The 27,411-nt window shown below is 40.2% G+C and overlaps 1 protein-coding gene across 4 annotated transcripts in view; it reads left to right on the plus strand.

Moving 5' to 3' along the window:
• The window catches only part of AMPD2 (adenosine monophosphate deaminase 2), a 195,195-nt gene that overhangs the window by 146,160 nt on the left and 21,624 nt on the right, over positions 1–27,411 (plus strand). For all 4 annotated transcript variants that reach the window (XM_053706770.1, XM_053706773.1, XM_053706771.1 and 1 more), the window contains exon 14: positions 22,162–22,325. In XM_053706770.1, coding sequence (XP_053562745.1) covers positions 22,162–22,325 — 164 coding nt within the window. The remainder of the gene's footprint in view (positions 1–22,161; positions 22,326–27,411) is intronic.

A 27,411-nucleotide genomic window follows, 5' to 3' on the forward strand; every position in this document is an offset into this window, starting at 1 on the left:
AGACTCCGCCTCATAGGATTACAGCTCATTCTACTAGGTCAGTTTCTACTTCCTGGGCGTTTAGGAATGAAGCTTCGGTTGTTCAGATTTGCAAAGCGGCAACTTGGTCCTCTTTGCATACTTTTACCAAATTCTACCATTTTGTTGTATTTTCTTCTTCTGAAGCAGTTTTTGGTAGAAAAGTACTTCAGGCAGCGGTTTCAGTTTGAATCTTCTGCTTATGTTTTTCATTAAACTTTATTTTGGGTGTGGATTATTTTCAGCAGGAATTGGCTGTCTTTATTTTTATCCCTCCCTCTCTAGTGACTCTTGTGTGGAAAGATCCACATCTTGGGTAGTCATTATCCCATACGTCACTAGCTCATGGACTCTTGCTAATTACATGAAAGAAAACATAATTTATGTAAGAACTTACCTGATAAATTCATTTCTTTCATATTAGCAAGAGTCCATGAGGCCCGCCCTTTTTTGTGGTGGTTATGATTTTTTTGTATAAAGCACAATTATTCCAATTCCTTATTTTATATGCTTTCGCACTTTTTTCTTATCACCCCACTTCTTGGCTATTCGTTAAACTGAATTGTGGGTGTGGTGAGGGGTGTATTTATAGGCATTTTAAGGTTTGGGAAACTTTGCCCCTCCTGGTAGGAATGTATATCCCATACGTCACTAGCTTATGGACTCTTGCTAATATGAAAGAAATGAATTTATCAGGTAAGTTCTTACATAAATTATGTTTTTCATGATTCAGATAGAGCATACAATTGGGACCTAGCTGTTGATTGGTGGCTTCACATAAATACCTCTTGTGATTGGCTTTCCGATGTGTTCAGCTAGTTCCCAGTAGTGCATTGCTGCTCCTTCAAGAAAGGATAACAAGAGAATGAAGCTAAATTTATAGTAGCAGTAAATTGGAAAGTTGATTACACATTTATGCTCTATCTTTATCATGAAATAAACATTTTGAGTTGCATGTCCCTTTAATGAACCGAGTTGTGCTCATCTGCGAATACATTTGGTAAAAGTTTATGTTGGTAACAAAAGTCTGTGCATTTCCTGTTGTGAATCACATTTAGAAATAACATGATGTTTGTATGTTTTTATTTTTGCCTATAACAGTTTAATCAAAATTACATTGATTGGTTACTTTAATAACAAAAAAATATTTACTACTTCTGCTTTTTAGTTATTTTCCTACATTTTTTACACATTTATATTACATAATATTTAATATTAAATTCAGTATAAGTAGCAAACAGATACTGATCCAATTCACCAAATGTTCTTCATAATATGTCAGCATTCTATGGGCGGGCTTTGGGTTACCTGTTGTTACAGTGAAGAAGTCAGTATAATTGTATTCTCCAAACACTGTACAATATCAAATCCACACACATTTGTCTTGGTAGTCTTTAATTAGCCTTAAAGGGACATGAAACCCAACATGTTTCTTTCATGATTCAGACAGAGCATGTCATTTTAAAAAAACTTTCCAATTTACTTCTATTATCAAATTTGCTTTGTTCTCATGTTAGTCTTTGTTAAAGAGATATATAGATAGGTAGCGTGCACAAGTTTGGAGCGCTACATGTCAGGAAATAGTGCTGCCATCTAGTGGCCTTGCTAATGTATAACATTATTATAACATATAAGAACATTATTATAACAACTTGTTTACTGACACACTGGATGTATGCTGGATATTTTTAACATGTACCTAATAAAGCTTTCCTTTTAAAGTTCGGATTTCCATCCTCCTCTTTTTCTAATGTATAACATTGTCACAATACTGCTGCCATATAGTGCTGCAGACACGTGCACACTCCTGAACTTACCTTTCCTAAAGCAGTAGGTACGTTCAGGAGTGTGCACGTGTCTGCAACACTTAATGGCAGGACTTTTGCAACAATGTTATACATTAGCAAGAGCAGTAGATGGCAGCACTATTTACTGTCATGTATTGCTGCAGATATGTGCAATTGATCTTGATTTAGGTTTAGCAAGGACCCCTCAAAATATGTAAGAAGTAAGCAAGTATATGAAAACAAACTAAGCGTCCCCTTTTCAGGTGTCAGGCAAAATTAACCCACAGCTCAGGTTATATTTTTGCAGTCTGAGCACAGATTGAAATATATTTTGAACAGTAAAGCCCTTTGGCATGTATTTATATTATGAAGAGGGCACAGAGAGTAAAGCTATGATGTAGGTATAGTTTTTTTACCCCCTCTGTGAAATCCGCTTAGCTCCTACACCAGGATGTACACAGCAGTGCATCAGCCTAAAGACTCTTTTCTCCAGTATAGCCAGGGTGGGAGTGAGAGATCAGGAGCCCTTTGGGTCAAAGTACAGCCGTGTAAACAACCGGCCAAGATGGCAATGGCATTTTTGTTTCTACACTTTCATCAACAACACAGTGACTGGCTAGGGAGTTGTCATGGGGCCCTTCATGGTACGCTATTCAGCTGTACTGTGTGTTCTATCAAATGTTTTTACCCTTCTTACTGCGCATGCACATACTACGCCATCACATTCCACAAATCATCCGAAAACATCTGTGGAATGTACTGACGTCATTATGCTCATGTGCAGATGGAAGGGTAGGGAAATCTGATAGGGGTTATGGAAACAATTACTCCAGCTTTCCTCAGGAGCGCTGTGACGTCATTAACGCATGCGTAGTCAAGAGGTAGGAAAATCTGACAGAGACAGTGTTTGTGTTCTATCAGATTTCCCTACTAGCACATGCGTATTACTTGGGTAGGAAAATCTGACGGAGGAGGAAGATTTCTATACGCACTCTGCTGAAAACTTTTTGCATCTCATTAATTTAATAAAGTCTTAAATATTTATTCTTTTTAAAGAAAGGATGTGAATTAGCAAGGTATCCATAGATTGAAAAAACAAAGTTTTCGTTTTAAAATGCAAATTCACATCCTATGTTTAAAAATAGTAAATATGTAAGACTTATCATTTTATTAAATTAATGAGATGCAAAAAGTTTTCAGCAGAGTTTTTTCATCCTCTTGATATCCTTTTCTTTTTTTTGAAGGAGCAGCTATGCACTATTGGGAGCTAGCTGAACACATCTGGTGAACCAATAAAAAGAGGCATTTATCAGCAGCTAGGTGCTAGTAATGCATTGCTGTTCCTGAGCTTACCTGGGTATACTTTTCCTCTACGGATACCAAGAGAATGAAGCAAATTAGATAATAGAAGTAAATTGAAAAGTTGATTAAAATTGTATGTTCTGTCTAAATCAGGAATTAAACCTTTTGGCTTTTATGCCCCTTTAATAATGTGTAGTGATGCTAATAGAGGACATGTGTGCAATTAAAGGGATAGGAAAGTCAAAATTAAACTTGCATGAATCAGATAGAGCATGTCATTTTAAGACACTTTTAAATTCACTTATTTTCTTTCTTAAAGGGACAGTCTACACCAGAATTGTTATTGTTTAAAAAGATAGATAATCACTTTATTACCCATTTCCCAGTTTTGCATAACCAACATAGTTATATTAATATATGTTTTACCTCTGTGATTACCTTGTGTCTAAGCCTCTGCAGACTGCCCCCTTATCTCAGTGCTTTTGACAGACATGCAGTTTAGCCAATGAATGCATACTCCTAAATAACTCCACGGGAGTGAGCACAATGGTATCATTATGACACACATGAACTTGCACTCTCTAACTGTTACAAACTTTCAAAATGCTCTGAGCTAAGAGGCGGTTTTCAACGGTTTAGAAATCAGTTTGAGCCTACCTAGGTTTAGCTTTTCAAAAATACCACCAAGGGAACAAAGCAAATTTGATTATAAAAGTAAATTGGAAAGTTGTTTAAAATTGCATGCCCTATCTGAATCATGAAAGTTTAATTTTGACTAGACTGTTCCTTTAAGACACGGTGAGTCCACAGATAATCAATTACTGTTGGGAATATCACTCCTGCCAGCAGGAGGAGGCAAAGATCACCACAGCAAAGCTGTTAATTATCACTTCCCTTCCCACAACCCCCGTCATTCTCTTTGGCATTAGTGCAAGGAGGTGGTCAAGTCATTAGGTGTCTGATTGAGATTCCTGTATCAAGATTTTTTTTATTTTGGAAGCCTGAGCAGGCTTGCTCTGATCTTCCCTGACATTTGGGTTTAGCTGTACTCCACGTTAGGGCTGTGGTAGCTTTTAAGGTAGCTTTTAAGCAGTTAGGAACTTGTAAGGTGGGCCTTGCTGCGTTTTCCTAACACTTTGCTGCCCTAGTACAGAAAGCCAGAATAGGTTTATTCTGATCTTTCTTTTTTTCTACAGGCCTCTGTGGGGAGTGGCATCCTCTCATGCCGGGTAAGCTGTCTTCCTGCCGGACAGCTAGATACAGGTAAGTGCCTTTGGGTCTTCTAATGAGATTTGGCACTTTTTTCAATATCTGCAATTTCATTGGGACACAAATATCCTTAGTAAGGATATTGTTAAGGGCAGGGTGCAGGCACGTTTTAAGTATGTGAAAGAGACGTTTCTTTAACCCCTTATTTGGTTATGTGACATATTGAAATGGTTTTACCTGCCTTATACTGAGTTGTACACTCATAGAGTCTGTGTTTACATTTTGTAGTGCGAAAACTCAGCGCTTTTCTTTAAACAGGTTGTGCTCTCCCTTGCTCTTCTGCTACTGCAGAGAGGGGAAACGTTCAGTGAGCCAAAACAATGTGTACAGTTCGGGCAGCCGCAGTTCCCTTGCTAGGTGCGGACAAGATTTGGGATCTCTTGCAATGATTTCATTATACATTGGGAAGAGATCTATATGAGAGTACTTCTCGCTAAACATGTGGAAAACAGGGAAAATGGAGCACCAGCCGGTGGTATTAAAAAAGTTCCAAATTTTATTCATTATAATTTTTAAAAAATTGGATACCAGAGGTATATTGTACAAAGTTACAAACATAAAATTTTATGAATAGGACATCAGCCAGATGCAGCTAACGCGTTTCGGCTCTAAGCCATAGTCAAAGCTGTTAGATCTTAAAAGCTAAAACCGCCATTTAAAGGTATAAACTGATTCCTATTGGATAATTGATTCCAATTATCTATCCCCTACTTAGGTTCACAGTGTATTAACCCTATACTTCTGAATGCTTATTTAAACACAAAAAAAGAAACTTCTATTATGGGTATTTAATATAAAAAACAATGCATAAACATTTGTCTGAAAATAGATTGTGTGAAAAAACATTTTGTTACACATACTGTATATACTGTTTCAAATATAGGCTATATATATTCTTCTATGTAGGTTATTACTTGCCTATTGAGAATTTTATATTGGACCTAACACAATATATATCAATCCATATACATACAAAGTATATACCTATGCTCAAACTCATATAATTCTTAAGTAATTTTTGTTGTTGCTTTTAATGTGCCATTAACTTTTTTTTGTGTATCCAAATTACACAAAATAAAGTAATATGCCCATACTTGTGTATAGCATATATAGTGATGAACTAACATAATGTATGGTTTCAAAGATAAAATAAAAACCTTATTTGTGTGAACTCTGACGCATTTTTTGCTAGAGATTTTCGATCCTTATGAAGGTTAGTGACTCCTTTATGGATCCATGGACAAGAAGCTGGAGGCTTATTGATCATCCAGGTTTTCATTGGAAGGAACCAAGATATAAGAGTGGAATCTTTTGAATGTGCCTTGTCTAAATAGACTGGGAGACAAAATATCTGGCTTTACTGTGCTAGCCCGAGTGGCGTTGTGGCTATTATTTTGGTCAGTTGAGTCTTCCTCCAAGTCCAAGTTTCTGGCACTTCTTTACAAGGGCAAGACCTTGTTTGGATTTGGTCTGGCAGTAATTATTTCTGATTTTATGGGTGAAAAAGGGTAGGACAAAGAAGGACAAATAAATAGACCTTAAGGACGCCAGAGCAATTTTCGTTCCTTCGGTAACTGCAAAGGACAGTCTTCCTCTCTCTCTATTACAAGCGGGAACAGTCCAAGTTTTCTTGGCAGCCCAAGCAGTCTTTGGGCAAGGAGAGGCATTCTAGAAATCTGCAGCTGAGTCTTTATCAGCATGAAGGGTTTGTCCCCGATCTTCGATCGGATCAAGTGGGGGACCGATTTTCCCTTTTTTTTAAGCCTAGAATCCTTTGGCTGTGGACACAGTAATCAAGGTTATAAATAGAATTCATAACTTCCTCCCAGGGATTCCTCCTCTTATGTTAGTCTGCAGACCAGAAAAAGAGAGAGGCATTCTTGAAATGTATCCAGGATTGTTTTCCTTCCTGGGAGTGGTTGTCTAGATTCTATACCTATCTGTTGTGGTTCACAAATAAAAGGGACTTTCTCTTCCTTGTTAGACCTAAAGTGTCTCATAAGTAGCATCCTTCAAATGGAGATTATTTGTTCCATGCTTCCCTTGGTGCAAGAGGGTCAGCATGACGACCATAGACTGGATGGATTAATTTATTCATGTTCCCATTCACAGGGATCATCAAGTTCATGAGCTTCGCCTTTCTAGACAAGCCTTTTCAGTTTGCGGCTTTTCCGGTTGGCCTTGCCTCAGTTACCAGAATCTTCTCTAAGTTCTGGGTGCTCTTTTGGCAGTGATTAGGTCTCGGGAATTGTAGTGTCGACCTACCTGGATATTGGTTTAGATGCCGTATTTCAAAAAGCTATCTCTCTTTTAGAGATACTGTTGTCTTTTCATGTTCTTACAGATGGAAAGTGATTCTGGATAAGAGTTCTCTTGTTCCAGCTACGTGGGTAGTTTTCCAGGGGACCAAAATAGTACCCTTTTCTAGTCTGCAGTCTACTGTTAGGCATTAGTGACTCATGGTATGGGGGAATTGGCCTTATGTTCACTTCTATGGACATCATTCCCTTTGCTTATTTATATTTCCGAGCACTGCAGTTTTGCATGCTCAGTCTATGGCAGGGATCTTTCGGATCAGTCTCAGAGGATAGATCTAGATTAGTCGACTGGAGACTCTCTCACGTGGTGGTTTTCTCAGGTGCATCTGTCTCAGGGCAGATGCTTTCCAGAGAACTTTCTGGTCAAAATCTCCTCAGTGGCTTACTTTAACATCAGGGAGTTTCCTCAGCCAGGAACAAGGTAGCTCGGAATGTTCAGTGGGTCGAAGCACGCAATTACTGTTTATATGCCATCCACTTTCCAGGAGTGGTCTCTGGGAATCGGTCTTCCTGAGCAGATAGACATTTCATTCCGGGGAGTGGGCTCTCCATCAGGAGGTTTTCTCCTGGTTCACCCTTAAATAGGGGGTGCCAGAGCTGCAGCTGTTAGTGTCTCGTCAGTTTCCTAGATATGCTTCTAGGTCCAGAGTTCCGCAGGCCGCTCTGATAGATGCTCTAGAGATTCCTTGGGTTTTCAGTCTAGCATACCTGTTTTACTCCATTTGCTCTCCGTGCACGAGTGATTGCTTGTATCAAGCAGGTATAAACATTGGTAATTCTAATATCCTCTGCGTGGTTTCACAGGATCTGGTTGTCAGAACTAGTGAAGATGTCATTTCTTGCAACTTGGAGGTGGTCTTGAGGAAGGACCTTTTAATCAGGGTTTACTCCTTCACCCAAATCTCGCTTCTCTGAAGCTGACCGCTTTGAGGTTTTACACTTAGTTATGTGTTTTTTTCTGACGCGGCCATTGAGACCATGTTTCAGGCTTGGAAGCCTGTTACTTGTAAGATTTACCATAAGATATGACGTAAATGTCTTTATTTGTGTGAATCCAGGAGCTATTTTTGGAGTAGGGTCAGATTCCAAGAATGTTTTATTTTCTCCAGGAATATCTGGAGAAGAGTTTGTCTGTCAGTACTCTGGAGGGTCAGATTTCTGCCCTATCTAATTTGCTGCACAGCATCTGATGGATGTGCCAGTTGTGCAATCCTTTGGCAGGCCTCAATCAGATTTAGGCCTGTGCTAAGTAATTTTCTCTACTTTGGAGCATTATCCTTGTTCTTAGAGTTTTGCAACAGGCTCCGTTTAAGCCAATGCATTCCATAAGATGTTAAATGGTTCTTGGAAGGTTTTGTTTCTTACTGCCTCTCTTCTGTTTGTAGGGTTTCGGAACCCTCAACTTTGCAGTGTGATTCCCCTTATCTCATATTTTATGCAGATAAGGCAGTTCTTCATGCCAGGTTTGGTTTTCGTTCTAAGGTTGTTTTCGAACAGAAATATTAATCAGGAAATTGTTGTTCTCTCTGTCCTAATCCTTCTTCTTTTAAGGAATGTCTGTTCACAACCTGGAGGATGTGCGGGCTCTTAAATTTTATTGCAGGCAACTAAGGATTTTCGCTAGTCTTCAGCATTGTTTGTGTGTTTTTCTGGGAAACGCAAGGTTCAGAAAGCCACTGCCACTTCTCTTTCCCTTGGGTTGAGAAGTAATAATCGTTTGACATACGAGACTTTTGAACAGCTGTCCTCGGAGAGAATCACAGCTCATTCCTCTGGGGATGTTTCTTCTTCTTGAGTCTTCAAGAATGAGGCCTCTGTATTACAGATTTGCAAGGCTGCAACTTGGTCTTCTTTGCACACTTTTTCAAAATTTTCTAAATTTAATAATGAGGTTTCTTTTTGGAGGTTACCTTTCTTGCCCTCCCTTATCATCTGTGTCCTCTAGCTTGGGTATTGATTCTCAACAGTAATTGATGGTCCGTAGACTCACTGTGTCTTAAGAAAGAAAACAAAATTTATGCTTACCTGATAAATTTATTTATTTCTTGACACAGTGAGTCCACGGCCCTCCCTGTTTTCTCAGACAGTTTTTTCATATAAACCTTAGGCACCTCTGCACCTTGTGTTATTTCCTTTTCTCCTTTTCCTTCGGTTGAATGACTGGGGGTTGTGGGAGGGGAGGTGATACTTAACAGCTTTGCTGTGGTGATCTTTGCCTCCTCCTGCTGACCAGGAGTGATATTCCCAACAGTAATTGATGATCCGTGGACTCACCGTGTCAAGAAAGAAATACATTTATCGGGTAAGCATACATTTTGTTTTTCAAATGTGCTCTGTTCTCTTAGTATCTCTTGTTGAAAATGAATACGCACATATCATACACCAGTGGGAGCTGCTGCTGATTGGTGCCTGCACACATTTGTCTCTTGTGATTTGCTAACTAGATGTGTTCAGCTAGCTGCCAGTAGTGCAATGTTGTTCCTTCAGCAATGGATAACAAGAGAATGAAACATATTTGATAATCAAACTAAATTGGAAAGTTGTTTAAAATTGTATGTTCTATCTGAATCATAAAAGAAAATGTTTGGGTTTACTATCCATTTAATTTGTTGTGCTCCAAAACTATACAGAAACATGTACGTCTTTTTAAGAGATTTGGTCTGATGAAGGGGTGAACACCCCGAAACGTCACTTGTTTATATGGAATAAAACACTTTTTATTTCACCTGTATCAAGTCCAGTGAGTGCTTGTGTTATAACTTGGATATATATATATATATATATATATATATATATATATATATATATATACTTGTTTTTTCTTTCCTATGGCATGGAGAGTCCCCAACGTCATTCCAATTACTAGTGGGATATTAAACTCCTGGCCAGCAGGAGGAGGCAAAGAGCACCCCAGCAAAGCTGTTAATTGTAACTTCCCTTACCTATAATCCCCAGTCATTCTCTTTGCCTCTGTCAATGGAGGATGTGCGAAGTTGGTATCTGAATATATTTAATCCTTTTATTGGTATTTTTCCCTGAAAGCAAGGATTGGGGTCTAGCTGTGTCCATGTCAATCTCTTTAGTAAGAGTAGTGGTGGCTTTTTAGCAGTTAAAAGGAGGCGAGGTAGTCTTTGCTTTACTTTCTTCTGTTAAGTGTGATCAGTCCACGGGTCATCATTACTTCTGGGATATTACTCCTCCCCAACAGGAAGTGCAAGAGGATTCACCCAGCAGAGCTGCATATAGCTCCTCCCCTCTACGTCACTCCCAGTCATTCTCTTGCACCCAACGACTAGATAGGATGTGTGAGAGGACTATGGTGATTATACTTAGTTTTATATCTTCAATCAAAAGTTTGTTATTTTAAAATAGCACCGGAGTGTGTTATTATCTCTCTGGCAGAGTTTGAAGAAGAATCTACCAGAGTTTTTGTTATGATTTTAGCCGGAGTAGTTAAGATCATATTGCTGTTTCTCGGCCATCTGAGGAGAGGTAAACTTCAGATCAGGGGACAGCGGGCAGATGAATCTGCATAGAGGTATGTAGCAGTTTTTATTTTCTGACAATGGAATTGATGAGAAAATCCTGCCATACCGATATAATGTCATGTATGTATACTTTACACTTCAGTATTCTGGGGAATGGTACTTCACTAGAATTACACTGTAAGAAATACATAAAGCTGTTTAATAACTAGAGATTATGTTTAACGTTTTTGCTGGAATGTAAAATCGTTTTCATTTACTGAGGTACTGAGTGAATAAATGTTTGGGCACTATTTTTCCACTTGGCAGTTGCTTAATCTGTTTTCTGACAGTTTCTGTTCTCCCTCACTGCTGTGTGTGAGGGGGAGGGGCCGTTTTTTTGGCGCTTTTACTACACATCAAATATTTCAGTCAGCAACTCATTGTATTCCCTGCATGATCCGGTTCATCTCTACAGAGCTCAGGGGTCTTCAAAACTTATTTTGAGGGAGGTAATTTCTCTCAGCAGAGCTGTGAGAATTATAGTTTGACTGAGATAAAAAACGTTTATTCTGTAATTTGTTTCCTGCTTTCAGAATTTGTTATCTTTGCTAATGGAATTAAACCTTTGCTAAAGTTGTGTTATTTACAAGGATTGAGGCTATAACTGTTTCAATTTATTAATTTTCAACTGTCATAGATCTTCTGTGCTTCTTAAAGGCACAGTACGTTTTAATATTATTCTAATTGAATTGTATTTCCAAGTTACAAGTTTATTTGCTAGTGTGTTAAACATGTCTGATTCAGAGGATGATACCTGTGTCATTTGTTGCAATGCCAAAGTGGAGCCCAATAGAAATTTATGTACTAACTGTATTGATGCTACTTTAAATAAAAGTCAATCTGTACAAATTGAACAAATTTCACCAAACAACGAGGGGAGAGTTATGCCGACTAACTCGCCTCACGTGTCAGTACCTACATCTCCCGCTCAGAGGGAGGTGCGTGATATTGTAGCGCCGAGTACATCTGGGCGGCCATTACAAATCACATTACAGGATATGGCTACTGTTATGACTGAGGTTTTGGCTAAATTACCAGAGCTAAGAGGTAAGCGTGATCACTCTGGGGTGAGAACAGAGTGCGCTGATAATATTAGGGCCATGTCAGACACTGCGTCACAGGTGGCAGAACATGAGGACGGAGAGCTTCATTCTGTGGGTGACGGTTCTGATCCAAACAGACTGGATTCAGATATTTCAAATTTTAAATTTAAACTGGAAAACCTCCGTGTATTACTAGGGGAGGTGTTAGCGGCTCTGAATGATTGTAACACAGTTGCAATACCAGAGAAAATGTGTAGGTTGGATAAATATTTTGCGGTACCGACGAGTACTGAGGTTTTTCCTATACCTAAGAGACTTACTGAAATTGTTACTAAGGAGTGGGATAGACCCGGTGTGCCGTTCTCACCCCCTCCGATATTTAGAAAAATGTTTCCAATAGACGCCACCACAAGGGACTTATGGCAAACGGTCCCTAAGGTGGAGGGAGCAGTTTCTACCTTAGCTAAGCGTACCACTATCCCGGTGGAGGATAGCTGTGCTTTTTCAGATCCAATGGATAAAAAATTAGAGGGTTACCTTAAGAAAATGTTTGTTCAACAAGGTTTTATATTGCAACCCCTTGCATGCATTGCGCCGATCACGGCTGCAGCGGCATTCTGGATTGAGTCTCTGGAAGAGAACATTGGTTCAGCTACTCTGGACGACATTACGGACAGGCTTAGAGTCCTTAAACTAGCTAATTCATTCATTTCGGAGGCCGTAGTACATCTTACTAAACTTACGGCGAAGAATTCAGGATTCGCCATTCAGGCACGCAGGGCGCTGTGGCTAAAATCCTGGTCAGCTGATGTTACTTCTAAGTCTAAATTGCTTAATATACCTTTCAAAGGGCAGACCTTATTCGGGCCCGGGTTGAAAGAGATTATCGCTGACATTACAGGAGGTAAAGGCCATGCCCTGCCTCAGGACAAAGCCAAAGCCAAGACTAGACAGTCTAATTTTCGTTCCTTTCGTAATTTCAAAGCAGGAGCAGCATCAACTTCCTCTGCACCAAAACAGGAAGGAGCTGTTGCTCGCTACAGACAAGGCTGGAAACCTAACCAGTCCTGGAACAAGGGCAAGCAGACTAGGAAACCTGCTGCTGCCCCTAAAACAGCATGAATTGAGGGCCCCCGATCCGGGATCGGATCTAGTGGGGGGCAGACTTTCTCTCTTCGCCCAGGCTTGGGCAAGAGATGTTCAGGATCCCTGGGCGCTAGAGATAATATCTCAGGGATACCTTCTGGACTTCAAATACTCTCCTCCAAGAGAGAGATTTCATCTGTCAAGATTGTCAACAATCCAGACAAAGAAAGAGGCGTTTCTACGCTGCGTACAAGAGCTCTTGTTAATGGGAGTAATCCATCCAGTTCCACGATCGGAACAGGGACAGGGGTTTTACTCAAATCTGTTTGTGGTTCCCAAAAAAGAGGGAACTTTCAGACCAATCCTGGACTTAAAGATCCTAAACAAATTCCTAAGAGTTCCATCGTTCAAGATGGAGACTATTCGGACAATTTTACCTATGATCCAAGAGGGTCAGTACATGACCACTGTAGATTTAAAAGATGCTTACCTTCACATACCGATTCACAAAGATCATTATCGGTACCTAAGGTTTGCCTTCCTAGACAGGCATTACCAGTTTGTGGCTCTTCCATTCGGATTGGCTACAGCTCCAAGAATCTTCACAAAGGTTCTGGGTGCTCTTCTGGCGGTACTAAGACCGCGGGGAATCTCGGTAGCTCCATACCTAGACGACATTCTGATACAAGCTTCAAGCTTTCAAACTGCCAAGTCTCATACAGAGTTAGTGCTGGCATTTCTAAGGTCACATGGATGGAAGGTGAACGAAAAGAAAAGTTCACTCGTTCCACTCACAAGAGTTCCCTTCCTGGGGACTCTTATAGATTCTGTAGAAATAAAGATTTACCTGACAGAGGACAGGCTAACAAGACTTCAAAGTGCTTGCCGCACCCTTCATTCCATTCAACACCCGTCAGTGGCTCAATGCATGGAGGTAATCGGCTTAATGGTAGCGGCAATGGACATAGTACCCTTTGCACGCTTACACCTCAGACCACTGCAACTGTGCATGCTAAGTCAGTGGAATGGGGATTACTCAGACTTATCCCCTTCTCTGAATCTGGATCAAGAGACCAGAAATTCTCTTCTATGGTGGCTTTCTCGGCCACATCTGTCCAGGGGGATGCCATTCAGCAGACCAGACTGGACAATTGTAACAACAGACGCCAGCCTTCTAGGTTGGGGTGCCGTCTGGAATTCTCTGAAGGCTCAGGGACAATGGAGTCAGGAGGAGAGTCTCCTGCCAATAAACATTCTGGAATTGAGAGCAGTTCTCAATGCCCTCCTGGCTTGGCCCCAGTTGACAACTCGGGGGTTCATCAGGTTTCAGTCGGACAACATCACGACTGTAGCTTACATCAACCATCAGGGAGGGACAAGAAGCTCCCTAGCTATGATGGAAGTATCAAAGATAATTCGCTGGGCAGAGTCTCACTCTTGCCACCTGTCAGCAATCCACATCCCGGGAGTGGAGAACTGGGAGGCGGATTTCTTAAGTCGTCAGACTTTTCATCCGGGGGAGTGGGAACTTCATCCGGAGGTCTTTGCCCAAATACTTCGACGTTGGGGCAAACCAGAGATAGATCTCATGGCATCTCGACAGAACGCCAAGCTTCCTCGTTACGGGTCCAGATCCAGGGATCCAGGAGCAGTCCTGATAGATGCTCTGACAGCACCTTGGGACTTCAGGATGGCTTACGTGTTTCCACCCTTCCCGTTACTTCCTCGATTGATTGCCAGAATCAAACAAGAGAGAGCATCAGTGATTCTAATAGCACCTGCGTGGCCACGCAGGACTTGGTATGCAGACCTGGTGGACTTGTCATCCTGTCCACCTTGGTCTCTACCTCTGAAACAGGACCTTCTGATACAGGGTCCCTTCAAACATCAAAATCTAACTTCTCTGAAGCTGACTGCTTGGAAATTGAACGCTTGATTTTATCAAGACGTGGGTTTTCTGAGTCAGTTATTGATACCTTAATACAGGCTAGGAAACCTGTTACCAGAAAGATTTACCATAAGATATGGCGTAAATACCTATATTGGTGTGAATCCAAAGGTTACTCTTGGAGTAAGGTTAGGATTCCTAGGATATTGTCTTTTCTACAAGAAGGTTTAGAAAAGGGTTTATCTGCTAGTTCATTAAAGGGACAGATCTCAGCTCTGTCCATTCTGTTACACAAACGTCTGTCAGAAGTTCCTGACGTCCAGGCTTTTTGTCAGGCTTTGGCCAGGATTAAGCCTGTGTTTAAAACTGTTGCTCCACCATGGAGTTTAAACCTTGTTCTTAATGTTTTACAGGGCGTTCCGTTTGAACCCCTTCATTCCATTAATATAAAGTTGTTATCTTGGAAAGTTCTATTTTTAATGGCTATTTCCTCGGCTCGAAGTCTCTGAATTATCAGCCTTACATTGTGATTCTCCTTATTTGATTTTTCATTCGGATAAGGTAGTCCTGCGTACTAAACCTGGGTTCTTACCTAAGGTAGTTACTAACAGGAATATCAATCAAGAGATTGTTGTTCCTTCTTTATGCCCAAATCCTTCTTCAAAGAAGGAACGTCTACTGCACAACCTGGATGTAGTCCGTGCTCTAAAATTTTACTTACAGGCAACTAAGGAATTTCGACAAACGTCTTCTCTGTTTGTCATTTACTCTGGGCAGAGGAGAGGTCAAAAAGCTTCCGCTACCTCTCTTTCTTTTTGGCTTCGTAGCATAATTCGTTTAGCTTATGAGACTGCTGGACAGCAGCCTCCTGAAAGAATTACAGCTCATTCTACTAGAGCTGTGGCTTCCACTTGGGCCTTCAAGAATGAGGCCTCTGTTGAACAGATTTGCAAGGCTGCAACTTGGTCTTCGCTTCATACTTTTTCCAAATTTTACAAACTTGACACTTTTGCTTCATCGGAGGCTATTTTTGGGAGAAAGGTTCTTCAGGCAGTGGTTCCTTCTGTATAAAGAGCCTGCCTATCCCTCCCGTCATCCGTGTACTTTTGCTTTGGTATTGGTATCCCAGAAGTAATGATGACCCGTGGACTGATCACACTTAACAGAAGAAAACATAATTTATGCTTACCTGATAAATTCCTTTCTTCTGTAGTGTGATCAGTCCACGGCCCGCCCTGTTTTTAAGGCAGGTAAATATTTTTTAATTTATACTCCAGTCACCACTTCACCCTTGGCTTTTCCTTTCTCGTTGGTCCTTGGTCGAATGACTGGGAGTGACGTAGAGGGGAGGAGCTATATGCAGCTCTGCTGGGTGAATCCTCTTGCACTTCCTGTTGGGGAGGAGTAATATCCCAGAAGTAATGATGACCCGTGGACTGATCACACTACAGAAGAAAGGAATTTATCAGGTAAGCATAAATTATGTTTTTAACACTTTCTGTTACCCCTTTGCAGAAAGCCAGAGTTGGTTACTCTGTTTTTTCTTTTACCTACAGGTCCAGGACAGGGAGTGGAGTGCTTGTCACACCTAAGTAGCTGTCCTGCATCTGGATCCAAGGTAAGGTGCCTTTGCCTTCTAGGTACTGAAGGACAGCGGCACTTAAGAGGTTAATCCTCATATGGATCTTCTTTGGGGCATAGATATCCTTATTAAGGTTAAGGATACTTCTAACAGACAGATTCTTAGGCACTTTGTGTATTAAATTTTTTTATGTTTTTGACTTTTTATTCCTGTGAGAGACTTAAGGGTTAACAGAGACACCTGGCTAAAGGGTTTAAAGGATTTTTATTTTTCCTTTATTATAGCAGTTGGGCTATGGCAGTTCATTGGGCTATGACAAGTTTATTGGGTATAGTTTATTTAAACGGCTTTGCTTCTTGGAATACGTAGAGGATCAGTGTCGGCTTTGAGATTATAGTTCATCAGTCTATCATCTACCGGATCGTTTTGCAATAGAATGGCAGATCTCTGCAGGAGACAGTCGTTTCTACTTGCTTGTGGGGTATCAATTCTGTCCGGTAGGAGCCTCAGGCAATCTGAGGTTGCTGTATTTTGCTTTATATTTTGCCTTATGTACTTTTTAGCTATATATTAAAATTTAAAAATGTTGTGGGTTTTTTTGCATTCTAATTTGTTTTTATTAAGAAATCGGATTTATGCATTTATGGAATCAGAAATAGACCAGTGTCTCTCAGGATACTGCTGTGCGTGACATTCCTCAGCTTTCTCCTCAAATGTCCCAAGCCTTTGTTGTTTCTCATGCAGTGCCTTCTGTGTCCTCTCATCCCTCTGGGGGTGTTTATGTACCTGGGGATTTTGCCACTCAGATTACTTCTGCAGTATCTCCGGCTTTGTCTGTTTTCCCTTCTTCGGGTAAGTGTAAAAGGAAATCTAAACATTTACCTACTAGCAAGGTTTCTGACTCTAAGACTGCGCTGGTCAACCTTTCTCAGATGTCTGATGAAGAAATACTTCAGTAGCTTCTGAAGGTGAAATCTCAGACTCTGATACTATGGGAGAAAAACCTTCTGAATCTGAAGAAGTGCATTTCAGATTTAACCTTAAACATCTCTGATTACTTCTGAAGGAGGTTCTAGCTACCTTGGATGATTCTGAACCTTCGTTTGCTGTCAACCTCAAGAAGTCCTCTAAACTTAATAGAGTTTATGATTCTCCGTCTGAGGATGTTTTTCCTGTTCCAGACAAGATGTCTGATATTATAGCTCAGGAATGGGATAAGCCAGTGGTTCCGTTTTCCCATTCCCCTGTTTTTAAGATGTTCCCTCATGCGGACTCCATTCGGGACTCATGGCGCACTGTGCCTAAAGTAGAGGGAGCTATCTCTACTCTAGCTAAAAGAACTACCATTCCTATAGAGAATAGTTGTTCTTTTAAGGACCCAATGGATAAGAAGCTTGAGGCTTACTTAAAAAAGATGTACATCCATCAAGGTTTACAGTGGCAACCTGCTGCTAGTATTGCCACGGTTGCGGGAGCAGCATCTTATTGGTGCGATGTCCTATCTGATCTGATATCAGAAGAAACTATGGTAGAGGAGATCCAGGATAGGTTCAAAGCTCTTAAACTGGCCAATACCTTTATCTGTAATGCCAAAATGCAGGTAATTAGACTAGGAGCTAAGATATTTAGCTTCACTGTTCTAGCTTGCAGAGCTCTGTGGCTAAAATCTTAGTTGGCTTATGTATCTTCTAAAGCCAAACTTTTGGCTTTACCTTACAAGAGTAAAACTCTCTTTGGTCCTGGTCTGACGGAGATCATTTCTGAAATTACTGGTGGAAAGGGATCTTTCCTACCTCAGGACACGAAAAATAGACCTAAGGGTTGTCAGAATTCTAATTTTCGTTCCTTTCGCAACTTCAAAGGACATAAGTCCTCCTCTTCCAAACCATACCAATACAGGTCCACTGGGAAATCCAACCAGCCCTGAAATAAGGGAAAACAAAACAAAAAGCCTTCCGCGGACTCTAAATCAGCATGAAGGGTCCGCCCCGATCTGATTTTGGATCAGGTGGGGGGTAGGCTTTCTTTTTTTCGACAGGCTTGGATACGTGATGTCCCAGATCCATGGGCGGTGGACAGAGTATCACAAGGTTACAAAATAGGATTCAAGTCTTGCCCTCCAAATGGGCAGATTTCTCCTGTCGAGACTATCCTCAAACCAGGTAAAGCGGGAGGCCTTCTTAAATTGTAAAAAAGGGAGGCGGGACAAAGCGCTCTAGTGAAAGAGCTGACCAAAAAGAAGTGTGGGGGAGAGGAGATTCCTTATAACATATAAAATCTTACAAATATCCAGGTATAAAAAATTATAATAAAAAAAATAATATATATATATATATATATATATATATATATATATATATAAATTGTGTAAAATTGTGTGTAAATTTAAATTGTGTAAAGGACCTATCCTCCCTGGAAGTTATTGTACCAGTCCCTCTAAAAGAACAAGGTCTAGGATTCTATTCAAATCTATTTGTGGTCCCCAAAAAGGAGGAGACTTTTCGTCCCATCCTAGATCTAAAGTGTCTCAACAAATTCCTCAGGGTTCCGTCCTTCAAAATGTAAACTATCCGTTCCATTCTTCCATTGGTTCAGGAAGGTTAGCTAATGACGACCATAGACTTGAAGGATGCGTATTTACATGTTCCCATTCACAGGGATCATTACCAGTTTCTAAGGTTTGCCTTTCTGAACAGGCATTTCCAGTTTATTTCCCTTCCATTTGGTCTTGCCACAGCTCCCAGAATATTCACAAAGGTTCTGGGAGCCCTATTGGTAGTGATCAGATCCAAGGGAATTGCGGTGGCGCCTTATCTAGACAACATCTTGGTTCAGGCATCATCTTTTCAACTAGCAAAATCTGATACAGAGATGTTGTTGTCTTTTTTACATTCCCATGGGTGGAAGGTGAATTTGAAAAAGAGTTCTCTAGTTCCAACTACAAAAGTGTGAACTTCTTGCTTCCTGCCTTTCCCTCCAGTCTGCTTTTCGTCCATCAGTGGTTTAATGCATGGAGGTGATTGGTCTGATGGTGGCTTCCATGGACATCATTCCATTTGTTTGGTTCCATCTGTGACCGCTGCAGCTTTGCATGCTCCGTCAATAGAACAGAGACAATTCAAATTTATTACAAAGGATAAATTTGGACCACCTAACAAGAGACTCTCTCTTGTGGTGGATTTCACAGGAACATCTGTCTTGGGGCACTTGCTTCCTGAGACCTTAATGGGTGATTGTGACTACGGACGCCAGCCTGTCAGGCTGGGGAGCTGTTTGGGGTTCTCTGAAGGCTCAAGGTCTGTGGTCTCGGGAAGAGTATTATCTTCTCATACACATTTTGGAGTTGAGAGCAATCTTCAATGCCTTAACAGCGTGGCCCCAATTGTCTTTAGTCCGGTTTATCAGATTCCAGTCGGACAACATCACCTCAGTGTCTTACATCAACCACCAGGGAGGAACTCGGAGTTCCTTGGCCATGAAGGAGGTGACTCATACTGCAGTGGGCGGAAGCTCGCGATTGTCTCCTATCTTCCATTCACATTCCAGGAGTGGATAACTGGGAGGCAGATTTTCTGAGCAGACAGACTTTTCATTCTGGGGAGTGGGCTCTCCATCCGGAAGTATTCTCTCGGATAACCCTCAGGTGGGGGGTTCCTGAGTTGGATCTAATGGCTTCCTGTCAAAACGCCAAGGTTCCAAGGTACGGTTCAAGGTCAAGAGATCATCAGGCCATTCTGATAGAAGCTCTATCCTAGCGGTTCCTTGGATCTTCTCTCTGGCATATCTGTTTCCTTTGTTTGCTCTCCTTCCACTAGTCATTGCTTGGATCAAACAGGAGAGAGCATCGGTAATTCTAATAGCCCCTGCATGTCCTCACAGGATCTGGTTTGTGAATCTGGTAAGGATGTCATCTCTACCTCCTTGGAGGTTACCTCTGAGAAAGGACATTCTAATTCAGGGTCCTTTCCTCCATCTAAACCTGGATTCTCTAAAGCTGACTGCTTGGAGATTGAACGCCTAGTTCTGTCTAGACGTGGTTTTTCTGAAGCGTTTATTGATACTATGCTTTAGGCTCGCAAACCTGTTACTCGCAAGATTTACCATAAGGTATGGCGTAAATATCTTTATTGGTGCGAATCTAAGGGTTTCTCCTGGATCCGGGTGAGAATTCCCCGTATTTTATCTTTTCTTCAGGATGGCCTTGAGAAAGGTTTGTCAGTCAGTACTCTGAAGGGTCAGATTGCTGCATTGTCTATCCTTTTGCACAAACGGACTCTGGCAGATTTACCAGATGTTCAAGCTTTTGTACAGGTCCTAGTCAGAATCAGGCCTGTGTTTAAACCTGTTGCTCCTCCTTGGGGCCTTAATCTAGTTCTTAAAGTTTTGCAGCAGGCACCGTTTGAGCCAATGCATGTTGTTGATATAAAATTGTTATCTTGGAAAGTTTTGTTTCTCTTTGCTATTTCTTTTGCTCGCAGAGTTTCTGAACTTTCAGCTCTGCAGTGTGATTCCCTGTACCTTATCTTTCATGCAGATAAGGCGGTCCTTCATACTAAATTAGGTTTTCTCCCTAAGGTGGTGTCGGATCGAAACATTAATCAGGAAATTGTTGTTCCTTCTTTTTGTCCTAATCCTTCTTCAAATAAGGAACGTCTTTTGCATAACTTGGATGTTGTGTATGCTCTAAAGTTTTACTTACAAGCTACTAAGAATTTTTGTCAATCTTTTGCCCTGTTTGTTGTTTTCTCTGGAAAACATAAGGGTCAGAAGGCCACTTCTACTTCTCTTTCTCTATGGTTGAGAAGTTTGATTTGTTTTGCTTGTGAGACTGCTGGACAGCAGCCTCCTAAGAGAATTACAGCTCATTCCACTAGGGCTGTCTCCTCTTCTTGGGCTTTCAAAAATGAAGCTTCTGTGGAACAGATTTGCATGGTCCTCTCTGCATACTTTTTCCAAATTTGATACTTTTGCCTCGGCTGAGGCCTCTTTTGGGAGAAAGGTTCTTCAAGCGGTGGTGCCTTCTGTTTAGGTCCTCCTGCCTTGTTCTCCCTCCTTGTTCATTCCGTGTCCTCTAGCTTGGGTATTGGTTCCCATTAGTAATAGGAATGACGTTGTGGACTCTCAATGCCATAGGAAAGAAAACAAAATTTATGCTCACCTGATACATTTCTTTCTTTCCGGGCATGGAGAATCCCGGCCCTCTCTTTTAATTATAATTCGGCAGTTTTTTGGACTAAACCTCAGGCACCTTTTCACCCTTGTGTTTTCTTCTTTTTCCATTTTCACTTTGGCTGAATGACTGGGGATTATGGGTAAGGGAAGTTACACTTAACAGCTTTGCTGGGGTGCTCTTTGCCTCCTCCTGCTGGCCAAGAGTTAAATATCTCACTAGTAATTGGAATGACGTTGTGAACTCTCCATGCCCGGAAAGAAAGAAATTTATGAGGTAAGCATAAATTTAGTTTTTCTGCAGTGTAGTGAACCTCCTCAGCCGTCCCAGTTCCTTGATCCTCCCCAAATATCTCTCTAACCCTCCCACTAATTGTGGTCATCTTTAGTACTGGCGGCTGTCTGCCAGTACCTATACATAAGTTTTTTTTATTTATTTGAATTTGTTTTATTTTTCTGAAGTGTAGTGGTCCCCAACCTCCACCTCCTGCAATTGTTAGCTAGGGCCCCCCCTCCTCACCTCACATTTTTTTCTGTAGCGTAGCTCCCCATCCCTCCATCTCTCTTCATTTTATTTTCTGCTGTGTATGGCCATCCCACTCCCTCTCCCGCTGTTGGACTGCCCATCCGTCTCCTGATTTCCCTCCCATACCTCCCGCCCGCATCAAGAAATGATCGTTACAGATGGCGACACACACAGTGTCACCATCTGTAACGATCAAGCATCTGCTTTCATATGGAACCGGAGCATTAATCGTGCTCCAGTTCCATATACTTGCAGATGTCTGGAGTTAAATGTAGCCACCAATCAACATGCGCTACCCAGGGTGCTGAACAAAAAATAGGCCGTCTCCTAAACTTACATTCCTGCTTTTTAAAATAAATATACCAAGAGAACAAAGAAAAAATGATAATAGGAGTAAATTAGAAAGTTGCTTAAAATCACATGCTCTATCTGAATCATGAAATAAAAAAATTGGGTTTCGTATCCCTTAAAGGGGTTAAATGAGAGAGTGGAAGTCAAGATAAAAATCACTAAAGGTCCATATAGTTTTCCTTGGGCTTATTATGGTGGAAAATAATGTGTTATTCCATAAAAAAAATCTTAGCAAAGTATTGAAATACACATGTTCACATTACACTGATTGTTATATCCATTTATTGTCTTTCAGGTGGATGGTTTTGATAGTGTAGATGATGAGTCAAAATCAGAGCATCATATTTTCAACCTGGACAGCCCGCTACCAGAGAACTGGACATTAGATGACAATCCACCATATTCTTATTACTTGTACTATATGTATGCAAACATGACCATCCTTAACCATCTGCGCAGGTTTGTGTATATAGTCCAAGAAATCTCTTGTGTGTGTGTGTATATATATATATATATATATATATATATATATATATAGTTTCTCATTATGAGCGCACTCAATGGAAACCAGATTGTATATTAAACGTAACCATTTATTGATATTGATATATATATATAATATAATGTATATACTCTGTGTGTGTGTATATATATATATACTGTATATATGTATAGTGTATTTCCTTTCTATATATAGTCTTAAATTTATTTTTTTCTGTGGTGCAGGGGTATTTACCTTACCTAACAAACATCTAGATTACGAGTTTTGTGTTATGAGTCAAATAGCATCGTTATCGCCCATAATGCTTCATTTTCCCTAACGCTGCTATTACGAGTCTTGTTGGTATAGGTCTATAAAACATTTTCAGTAGCTAAATGATACTAAATAGTAACTCTATCTTGAATATTAAGGAGCGCAAAAGGGGCGGGGCCGTATCTATGTAGAGTCCATACTATAATAGGGAATGATACAGAAACGTCACTGCCATCCACTATATTAATCACATAATAATGTAATACACGCCCATCTCTGTGATGTGTTAAGTGTCAGGATGACAATAGGTGGATAGAAAGTAACGTAAAACACGCCCATCTCTGAGACGTGTTATGTGATAGGTGGATAAGGAGTGACCAGAAAACAAAAAACAATAGGGATTGGATCTAGCGTCAAATAATTAAATAATCAAAATAAAGAGATAAGGGAGGTGTCTAACTTACCTATGAATATATATTTGTGTATAATAAATAATTAAAACAAAACATGTGTGTAAATATATGAATGATGTATATAATAGATGATAAATAGTGATAACACATAAATGAGTATTATGCCTAAAAGGTGTATATAGATGCGTGATAATAAGATATATATAAAAATATATATAAAATATTATATAAAAATATATACCTATAAATATATGAAAGTGATGTGTGTCTCCAATAAATGAGGAATATTAATAATTGTAGAAATAATATATATAAGATTAGTGGTATAAAAGTGAGAAAGGAATGTACAAGACAATTAAAGGGACATAAAACCCACATTTTTTCTTTTGTGATTCAGATAGAGCACGCAATTTTAAACAACTTTCTAATTTACTTCAATTATCTAATTTGCTTCATTCTCTTTGCTGAAAAGCATATCTAGATATGCTCAGTAGCTGCTGATTTGGTGCTGGTCATAGATGCCTCGTGTGATTGGCTCACACATGTGCATTGCTATTTCTTCAACAAATGAGATCTAAGGAATGAAGCAAAATATATAATAGAAGTAAATTGGAATGTTTTTTAAAATTTTATTCTCTACCTGAATCATGAAAGAAACACTTTGGGTTTAGTGTCCATTTAATGAACAGTGTGTGTAGATGAGTGGTATATCAATAAAAAATGAGAGCAAGAACAATATGATCAAAGATCAAAAGCTGCTAAATCCACACATTCATTTAAGCCTTCTGGGGTCAAAGTATGTAATTTGTGGATTATTATTATTATTTATTTATAAAGAGCCAACAGATTCCGCAGCGCTGCCCATGGGTACAAGGATAACAGTACAGTGGAGAAACAATACGATAAGACACAAAATTTTACAGACGAATACAGGGGGAATTGAGGGCCCTGTTCCCGTGGGAACTTACAATCTAGATGGGTAGGAGGATTGGAAACAGGAGGTGGGGACTGCAGAGGTGAGAATTATATTAGTGAGGAGATAGAGGGCAACTGTTAGTTAATTGGTTAATTTGTTAATAAGTCGGTAGATAAGCTTCCCTGAACAGAAAGGTCTTTAGGGAACGTTTAAAGGAGGAGAGGTTAGGGGCAAGTCTGACATCTCGAGGAAGTGCGTTCCAGAGGGTTGGTGCCGCACGAGAGAAGTCCTGTAGTCTAGCATGGGAGGAGGTGATGGTGGAGGAGGCAAGAAGCAGGTCGTTGTTGGATCTTAGGGGACGGGCAGGAGTATATTTGTTGATGAGTGAGGACAGGTAGGGTGGGGCAGCATTGGTGAGGGCTTTGTAGGTCAGGGTGAGAATTTTGAATTTAACTCTGTTGTGAATGGGGAGCCAGTGAAGGGACTCACAGAGAGGCGCAGCAGAAACAGAGCGTCGAGAGAGGTGGATTAGTCTGGCAGATGCATTTAGGACGGATTGGAGGGGAGAGAGGCGGGAGAGAGGGAGGCCAGTTAGTAAGTTGTTACAGTAGTCAAGTCGGGAAATTACCAGGGAGTGGATGAGCTGTTTGGTAGTTTCAGCACTCAGAAACGGGCGAATTTTGGAGATATTGTGTAGGTGGTTGCGGCAGGATGAAGAGAGCAGTTGGATGTGGGGAATGAAGGACAGATTTGAGTCAAGCGTGACTCCGAGGCAGCGGACTTGGGGTGATGGGGAGATAGTGGTGCCGCCAACAGTGATAGAAAAATTAGAGACTGGAGTGGAGCTAGAGGGGGGAATTAGAAGTAGTTCGGTCTTGGACATATTTATTTTTAGGTGGTGAGAGGCCATCCAGGAGGAAATGCCAGATAAGCAGTCGCTGATGTGAGAGTTTACAGAAGCAGAGAGTGCAGGGGTGGAAAGGTAGATCTGGGTATCATCAGCATAGAGGTGATAGCTGAAGCCATAGCTGTTGACAAGTTTACCCAGTGAAGAAGTGTAAATAGAGAAGAGTAGAGGACCCAGGACAGAGCCTGGATCCAGTATGTCTCCCTGCGTCTAAGAAGCAGCATAGGATTATGAGTATTTCTGGAGATTTGTTCAATCGGAAAAACAGATAGTGTTTTGGAACTTCCCCTATGGGCATATGTGCAATGTCTTGAGACACTATGTTTCAAAAATGTATTTTTAACATTTAGGATATGTTCGCTCCAGCGTTTTTTTATTTTACGCTCGTACGCCCTACATATTGGGCCCCACATAAGCACTGTATTAGGTATATAACATAAGTGGACTCACATGGGAGGCGCTTCTTAATAGTAAACTTTTCTGCTGTGATGTTAGACTGAAAAATTCTAGTACCAATTTTAACAATCTTACACATATTACATCTGGATTTGTGACACTTGAATATACCACATCTGGGTACAAAATTACCCCAAAATGTTTTTTTAATGGTATTGGTGGTCATCGTTTTATTTAGATGTACCTTGTCCCTAACTATTTTACTTGGTGCCAGTTTGTTTTTATTTGTGGGGATCTGTTTTTTTCAAAAAAAGGTCTAACTTTTAGTCCATCCAACACACCTAATATGTTCCAACTTTTTGTGGCTGTTAATAATTTTACGAGAAAGCTATCATTACAAAAATATTTCCAGTAAATCGAGCTGGATGTGTGTGCGGCTTCAACTTTTAGCTGTCTTGGTTTAGCATGACGGGGATCAGTGGTAATCCCTTTATCTAATTCAGAGGGAGCTAAGAGTCTGCGTAGCCTGCTTTACATTTCCTCTCGATATGTTTTTATATATATATATATATATATATATATAGAAGGGGGTCTCAGTGAATAGCACTAAGGGTGTTTAACCAGATTTGTACTGTCAAGCCACAGGTGAGAGTGGTTAGCCGGATCTTTACTGCTGTTTAGCAAAGTGATAAGCTGCTGAGCTGTATTTAGAGATATGGCTTTCAATCCCACTTGGGGTTATTAGATCTGCTCTTCGTTAGACTTTTGGTACATAGGTGTTTTTCAGGTTGGAGCTTAAGACTGGCGGTGGTGGGGTTAATATTCCCGCCACAGGTCTGTTTTCTTTTTTAGGAAGACTTTGTAAACCTCTGTTATAGGACTGACAGCTATTTCTTCGTCATGCTGTTGTTGTTTTTTCACTGGTATGTATGTTTTAAACAATCAGCTTACTTATTTCTTTTGTCGGATTATGTTTTCTACCCCCTAAATTATTTTATTTTTTGTGTTGTCGTCTTTTCTCGTATGATAAAGCAGTACCATGCTCAATTCAGCAGGAATCCTGATCATTTGCTCCCATCTAGTGGCTGTTTTTGTAATTGCAGTCTTTTATTAGAATGACATCAGATTGTCTTTTGTCATTTCCCTCTTATCTGGGGTTAATGCCTTCATGATATCATACAACTAAGGAGGGATATCAATAATATAAATGCACTGGGCTGTAATAACTTTAAGCCTAGTGATGTTCTTAAGTATTTTGTTTACATTTGGAGGTTTTTAGCCCTGGTTAAAGATACTCCTTCTACATGGGATGTGGTAGATGGATAGGAAGAAATATTTTAATCATGATTTCCCCTATTTTTCTACAGTAGATTATATGATAGATATGGCTATAAGCATTATGTCTGCATAATTTAGCTTCTGTCTGCTGTGCATATTAAATTTATGTGCTTGGGGATTATTAAAGGACCAGTCAACACAGTAGATTTGCATAATCAACAAATGCAAGATAACAAGACAATGCAATAGCACTTAGTCTGAATTTCAAATGAATAGTAGATTTTTTTTCTGACAATTTTAAAAGTTATGTCTTTTTCCACTCCCCCTGTACATGTGACAGCCATCAGCCATTCACAAATGCATACACGTACCATGTGACAGCCATCAGCCATTCACAAATGCATACACACTTATTCTTGCACATGCTCAGTAGGAGCTGGTGACTCAGAAAGTTTAAATATAAAAAGACTGTGCACATTTTGTTAATGGAAGTAAATTGGAAAGTTGTTTAAAATGGCATGCTCTATCTGAATAATGAAAGTTTAATTTTGATTGAGTGTCCCTTTAACTTTTACACAATTTATCCCTATCTTTCTACATTAGATGTATATTCTGGATATTGTTATAAGCCTTATGTCTGCTTATATTATCTTTTGTCTGCTGTGCATATTTAATATATATTTTTAGGAATTATTAACATTTTCATGAGTTATCCCTATTCTGCAGTAATATATACATGAGTTTGTTATAAGCATTATGTCTGCTTATCTTATCTTTGTCTGCTGTGCATAATCATAAATATGTTTCTTAGTGATTTTAAGTCACTAACAGTGGCGCTGTGGCTTATTTTTATGTTTCCCTAGTTTGGGTATATGGGCTTA

This window comes from Bombina bombina, chromosome 3 (genome assembly GCF_027579735.1).
Source record: "Bombina bombina isolate aBomBom1 chromosome 3, aBomBom1.pri, whole genome shotgun sequence".
NCBI lineage: Eukaryota > Metazoa > Chordata > Amphibia > Anura > Bombinatoridae > Bombina > Bombina bombina.